The 7,246-nt window shown below is 37.1% G+C and overlaps 1 protein-coding gene across 1 annotated transcript; it reads right to left on the reverse strand.

Annotated features, from left to right (window-relative positions):
- Positions 1-290: 290 nt before the first annotated feature.
- On the reverse strand, positions 291-3,500 carry chrm1b (cholinergic receptor, muscarinic 1b). The gene is made up of 2 exons (XM_079606582.1): positions 3,477-3,500; positions 291-2,334 (listed from the first exon to the last, which is right to left on the reverse strand). Exon 2 carries the CDS (start codon positions 2,219-2,221, stop codon positions 743-745), a length of 1,479 nt encoding a protein of 492 aa, XP_079462708.1. The 5' UTR covers positions 2,222-2,334; positions 3,477-3,500; the 3' UTR covers positions 291-742.
- Positions 3,501-7,246: the final 3,746 nt, after the last annotated feature.

Here is a 7,246-nt window from a genome sequence, read left to right on the forward strand (position 1 = left end):
ACTTATTGTTCGCTTATTCAGTGTCTGTATTGTGTGCACCGTTACATTTAATAGGTACTCCACCTTTTTGATTTACAGAAATTAGGAGTGTCCATAGATAAAAATACACAGCTAAAATAAATGTAATTAAATTTTAGAATTCCAGAAGTTTGGGGGGTGAATTAGTTAGAATTTATTTATTTTAAAGACTTTTTTTATTAAACACTTTGAGACATCTTGAGGCCCATTGATTGAGAACCATTCGTCTAAACATATTTCTGTGTGTGTTTACGATGTACAAAATTTATATTGCATGCAAATTTTTAAAAAGTACCATTTAATAAGCACATTGAAAATGGCATCAAAAGAATTTTTCAGTGGCAGCTGTATGTTTTTCTTTATTTATTACATCTATACATAATGCATTTCCAAGTGACACACAATCACTTTGTCTTTTGTCTGATGTGAACTAAGTACAGCTTTTGATGTAGCCAAAGAGCTATGACCACCAGGTTAAGTAATAACTTCTCATTAGTGTCTGACAAAATTGAAATTCAAGCAGTTTTGCACAATGACAATATATTGTGTAAAAGCAGAGGCACACAAATGTAGTTATAAAAGTTGATTCAGGCCTAAAACAAGTTAAAACAAACCCTATGTTGTTCCTTAGAAAACTATTGTCTGCAAATTGAAGCACTGTATCCTGATCTTTGAACAATTAAAGGCACCCATACCATGGAATGACAAATGGTAAAGTGAAAAATTACACCGTACAAGACTTATTCTGCCTCACAGAGGCATGACGATTCCAGCTGTTTGTGTCCCACTTTCGTTTATCTCCACGCCGACAAAGTAGCAGAGCCTTGAAGGTGACCCGGAAGGACTCATTGCAGAGGGCATAGCACATGGGGTTGACAGTGCTGTTTACGTAGCACAGCCAGTATCCCAGCTGCCAGAGTTTTTCAGGAACACAGTATGAAATGGAAGCTAAAACCATGATGTTGTATGGCGTCCACGTGAGGATGAAAGCCAACAAGATGGCGCTTAGCGTCCGGGCTGCTTTTTTTTCTTTAATGATCGCACTGATGCGATGTTTTGCTCTGAGCTGCTGGCAAATGCTTTGTTCGGACTTTCTAGGGTTTTTTAACTGGAACTCTCTGGTGGGATGCTCATCTGATGAGTTGAATTGTTCTTGCACACCCTTGGTATCCCCTGATCTACTTTGCAGGTCCTTCAACTTAATTGCTGCTGTATTGGAGGAAGGTGCTTTTGCCTGGTTGTTCTGCTCCTGTTCCTCGTCTGTGGAAGAAGACAAGGTGCTATCATCCTCATCTCCAATGTTCCAGCTGCTGTTGCAACTCTCATGAGCTGACTTCTGCAAAATCGCTGCCGTTTTGTTTCTCGTTGTATTGAAACACCCAACTGACATTCCTTTGGCAAAGCCTTGTCCCTTTATGGAATTTTCTTCCTTTGAACGATTCAAGTTGCTCTTGGTACTGGTTTGGTGCGTTGATTGTTTATCCAACCCTTCCAGAACACCGGTGTTGCTTTTCACAGACCCAACTAAACTAGCAAGTCCTTTCGCTCTGTTCTCAATTTCCCAATAAATTTGCCAGTACAGAATGATCATGATGCTGACGGGCAGGTAGAATGCAGCGATGGCCGTACCGTATGTTAGTGGAGGTACCTTTAAGAACGGGATGGAACAGGTCTGAGCTTCAGCCCCCGATGGTCGTCCCATAACATGAGGCCAAAACAAGATAGCTGGCCCCCATAGCACAAACGATACCACCCATGCGACGGCGATCAATACCACTGCTGTCTTCGGAGTTCGCTTTGTTCGATAAGTCAGTGGTCGTGTGACTGAGAAATATCGGTCAAAGCTTATGACCAGCAGGTTCATTACTGAGGCGTTGCTCACTACGTAGTCAAGTGTCAACCACAGATCACAAGCTAAATGTCCCAATGTCCAACGGCCCATGATTATGTATACAGCATAAAGGTTCATTGACACCGTACCCAAGATCAAGTCTGCCACTGCTAGACTCAGAAGAAAGTAGTTACTGATAGTCTGTAGCTGACTGTTGACTCGGATGGAGATGACCACCAGGGAGTTGCCCAGGATGGTAATTAAGGAAAGAGGTCCAGTCACAAGCACAATCAGAACCACCTCCCACACCTGATGACCCCCGAGAGGGTCCGTGGTAAGGTTTGTTGCCGGTGAGCTGCAAGTGTGGTTCATGTTCCCAGGGGAGACACAACATCAGATCCTTGAAGGGCCAAATACATTCTTCAGGGGGAAAAGCAGAAAGTGTCTCCTTCATTACTGATCGTGAACACCAGCACTCCGTGACTCTGTTTTCAGGTAAGAAAGACAGAAAGGTATGTTACATTTTTAAAGCACCTTCAATAAGTTCTCAGAGCTGTTGAGATTGACTTTGATAGCACTATAATTTTAATTGGCTCTCATTTAATCCTTCTCTTAAATATGTGGTTATGTTAATAACTGTTTTACTGTTTACCAGTGAGCCTCATTCACCATTGAGGGGTTTATACCTGAATCTTTACATTCTGCATTCCCTCCATTTTAGAACCAACATTTAATAGTAAATCATTTGTTAAATGATTAGGGCCAAAAGTATTTTGCCCTCAAACCACATTATTTGAAGAAGAAAACAAATCATGATGTAAAGGTTTTCATTTACTATATTTTCTCAGTGTATTGTATATCTAATATGTGTTGTTTGGACTTATACAGACACATTTGAGTTGACAATGTATGTATAAGACATGTGGCTTATACATACATATGAGCAATATAAGATGCTAAAAACTTTTATGCCCATCTGTTTCAGAACATTACACAATTTAGCAAAGCTAAAAAAAATAATTGAAAACTCTTAATATTGCTTCATGCCTGCCGTGTTTACTTAAGAATTTAAGGACACTGAGTTTAAATAAAATGGATAAGGATTCTAGTTTAGGTCATTCTAATTAAATTCCGGTCTTTGCATTATTTGTTTTCAGATATTTATAAAAAGTTTTTAAACTTATTTGTCATAACACTGCAGAAATTGACTGTTTGTTTTCTCCTTGAAGTCAAAAGAGCACAACTAAATTGGCTGTTTGGTTGTTTAAAATGCTTATTAGGCCTTTAAAAGACTCCAGCTGTTTCATTGTAGTAAATTTGTGTTGCCATATAAAACTTAGAGATTAAATTTGAACTTTCTGAATGGCGAATGAGTATACAAGTGCAGTTTCTCAGTTTCTTTTTGTATTCTCTCAACATCGTCATATTATATTAATTAGCTGGATAGCAGTCGTCTACATTGCTTTTCAGTGAATGTAAATGCAGCAATAATTTCCTGAGTTTGACCTGAAACTCTCCAGAAAGTAAGTTTTTATGCATATGATAATTCAATCTAATAACCATGAAATGGTAATATAAGTAGTTGACAATAGAATTAACACCAAGTGCATGATAAATGGGCACTTACCTTTTTGGAAACCGCTTTTAAAACTTCTTTTAAAGTAAGATGTGTATTTATTGGTTTTCTCCAGGTGTCCACTCTATGATGATGATCATTAACACCTGAAGCCATTTGGAATCTACTTTGCACTATTGGATTTGATGATCACCAATACTCAAACGACAGCTACATCCACAGGAGTGTTTGACCTGTAAGATGTCCTAGTAATAGAGAAGAATTTTTGTAGTTCCTCGTAACATCCCACTGGCTCATCCACATCTTCTGGCTAGAGGTGGCAATGTGTCCTCCTCTTGCTGCAGCGGCGGAAATAGGCGACTGTCATAATACGTGTAAATACTGAATGCGAGTCTGCCAACTGTTCATACTCAGCACCGGTGACGATGTGCAGACACCCCTCTCCATGTTTAGAGCTCTGAACGCTGATGAGCTAGATGAGATGGTGACCGTTCACCCTCATTTATAAACAAGAAAATGGTGTATTACAACAATTGCGAGCCACACTGTTTTCTCTCTCTCTATGTATGATGTTTATGATACTTGATGAACAAATGACCTGGGTTAAATCTCAGTGATGGTTTAATACATGTACACTATGAGGTTTACATTTCGGTGAGGTAGCTGTACAATCCACAACCATAATTAAAGAGAAATAAAATAACACCACAATGATAACATACAGGTTTCATTTAATGTTTGGATTTTTTTTATACTTCCCAGGTTCTACAATCTAGGATGGTTTCATTTAGAGATACTTTATCAGTAAGTCGAAAAACATGTTTTGTTTCTTTTATATATGCTACATTTAGTTTGTGGGTTTTATAAATGTCATTTGAATAGAATAATGACATAAACTGATAATACAGGTGAGAGGAAATTACTTTATGAAGCCTGTTCATTGTACACTTAGCAAACAGTCTATCTGTTTGTTTAATGTAAAACAAATTTGCAATTCAGTTTCTGATTTCACAATTTTTTAATTTCCTCTGTTATCATTTAATGTGAGTGATTCATACGTGTGTGTGTGTGTGCGTGTGTGTTTGCCTTTATAGACTTATTACAGACCAAAACACCTTTGTAGTTGATCAGTAATTATCTCTTTCTCACACTCCAGTCACTTCTGCAGATTAGAGGAGAGTGAGATTTGCTGCATTTAATTAAAGTGCTCTAGGTGAGGAGAAATGAGACTGTGGTAAAACTAAGACACATTTATAACACTGAGCCACCTGTTGTCAATTGAATAAATAAAAAAAAATCTGACAAAATATTGAGCATAATACATTTTTATATTTTTTATATCAATTAACCACTAAGAAACATGTTTAATATAGTGTTGTGATGTTTTACTTTTTGGTTAAGATGTAGATTTTTGGACAGTGAGCAAAGGTTTAGGAATAAAAAAATTAATAAAAAAAATCCATTTCTTTAACTTTTGCAACGGGGTATCCATGTGTCTGTTCACCATTCCAACCAACCAGGAATGAAGGAAAGTTTGATGTGTTGCTTCCTCCTTGCAGTTTCCTGGCTTTGTAAGCGTGCTATGTCTTTAACAACTGACGTTTGTGAAACATAAAAAATAATGCATCATTTCCCTTGAAAAAAGTGGCTAATTTCACCTGGCAAGTAGTTTGTTCACAAAGTCATCAACTTATTTTATCATCTTTCTTAATTGTTATGAAAATATTATGTACGAGAAATAATCATTTTAAAAGCTGAACTACTTGCACCGATTTTGGGAAAAGTGCTTTAAGTAATTCTATGTAATTATTAATTCGGTTTTTTATTATATTATGTTCACATTATTTAATTTCACTTTGACATGCAAAGAGCACAGAAAATGTTTACCAAATCCCAAATCTGCTATCTGGTAACTTAAAAATAGTGCACATCTCCACAAGTTCACCCCCGTTTCATCTCACTCTCCCTGTATTAATGAAACTTTTTTTTTTCTTAGTATTTTTTAAAGAAATGTGTATTTAATATATTTCCAATGAACACTAAAATATGCCTACTTGTCTGGATAAATGACAATAAAGGTCTGCTGCTGGAAGTGTGTAAGACCATGAACATTGCAAGGAAGAGATGAGAGCAAAAGGGGAAAAAAATGTAAATAAACGTATGCTTAGGATGTCTGTGTTTTGTCTTGTAAAACCGGCTGGATAGTTGTGAGGCTGGTCACGCAAACTCTAAGGTAAACATTTTACAGTGTTTCCGTTAGTTTTTTAATAGGTTTTCACGTGCGCAATGCACATTTACAAGGGTAAGAAAAACTGTTTTGGAGGGGGAGATGGATGTCACTGTGTTTTCTCACCTGTGGTTGGTGCTTCTGTGTATCCCCCCCCTGAAAAAAAAAAAAACTGTTATTTGAATGAATAATGATCAAATGAGAAAGTTTGCACAGAGTATAGGCTATACCTATTCTGATTCATCACATACACAACTTACAAGCCAAGCAGCAAGCCACCAATCTTTGTGTGTCAGCAAATGTTCAGGCCATCAGATTATTCATTGCAGTGCTTTTGGGAGGCACCATGAACCATTATGATTAAACCCCTTCAGACCTGAATTTTTTTTCAGCAAAACTCATTGCCAACTCATTTTATATTTGATTTTTTACATGTCCAGTTGTCCACTGAACAGCACGACTGAAGCAACATAAAATCCTTATATTTTAACCACAGTTTAATCATATGTGAACTAGCATTGACGATTACTAGTAGGCCTAATGAGTAATCCAATACAATTTTTGAAAAAAGGTAAGATGATAAAATTATTCAAACTTGTTTAATTCTTGTTCAATTTTGTTTGTTGCAGTGTGTGTGTGTGTGTGTGTGTGTGTGTGTCTCTGTGGTGTCTATCTGTGGTGTGCTTTGATAAATATATAACTGTGTGCATATAGCATCAAGGCATGTGTGTTGCTGTGTATTCACTCATTTCACATTCACTGTTGCTGTTTTTCCCTAAAACAACTGAAAAACTGAAAGGCAGTTTATGGTCATTAACATGTTTCTTGTTTTTGACATGTCTCTTAGGTGTTGTGGACTAGTATCTTTGAGCCTAAAATTCAGTGCGAGTAAAATATTTAAGCTACTGTTAAAATCAGATATTCTAAGGTCAGACAAGATAGACAAATAATAATCATATTAAGACATAAAATCATAATAATTAAAAATAATTTCAGAACCTGGCACCCAACTATATTATGAGGTTCCTGATGTCATCAACATCTGACATCCATTGCGATAAAAATCCTTGTTTTACAGCTCTAAAAGCACTTCAAATTAACTTTGAATAGGCTATTATCACTTGATTCTATTAAGAATAGGTGCAAGTTGATAAGGCTACCATAAACATAAATTAGCACATAAAAGGTAAAAAATGGGCTTACTCCTGTCTAGTATTATAGAGGCCATAACACACAGGCGCGTCGCACACACGCACACGCACACAAACTCCAATGCACGCAGGGTCTGAAGGGGTCAAAACACTGCGCTGCATAATCCAGCCACAGACAGAAGGGGGCGCTAGACTCTTTCTCCAGTCCACACGATGAGACATCCCAAATACATTTTTGATTGTTTTGCGTCCTCTTTTGAGCTCGATATATAACCTACTATATATGGTAGTAGCCTACGCAGTGCAGTACTTAATATGTGTATTTTCATTTACAATTTTTTTATAGACCATTGCTCTCTGAACACTAACTGAACGTTTGAGTCCTTAGGATGTTCTGGGCGCCAGAGGGGCTGGACCGAAAATGGAAAACCATCTGAGAAAAC

The sequence above is a fragment of the Phoxinus phoxinus genome (assembly GCF_949152265.1).
Source record: "Phoxinus phoxinus genome assembly, chromosome: 3".
In the NCBI taxonomy this organism is placed as follows: domain Eukaryota; kingdom Metazoa; phylum Chordata; class Actinopteri; order Cypriniformes; family Leuciscidae; genus Phoxinus; species Phoxinus phoxinus.

What these genes read in the sequence shown, in the direction of transcription:
- chrm1b (XM_079606582.1), bottom strand. Translation starts at nt 2,221, where the DNA reads ATGAACCACACTTGCAGCTCACCGGCAACAAACCTTACCACGGACCCT.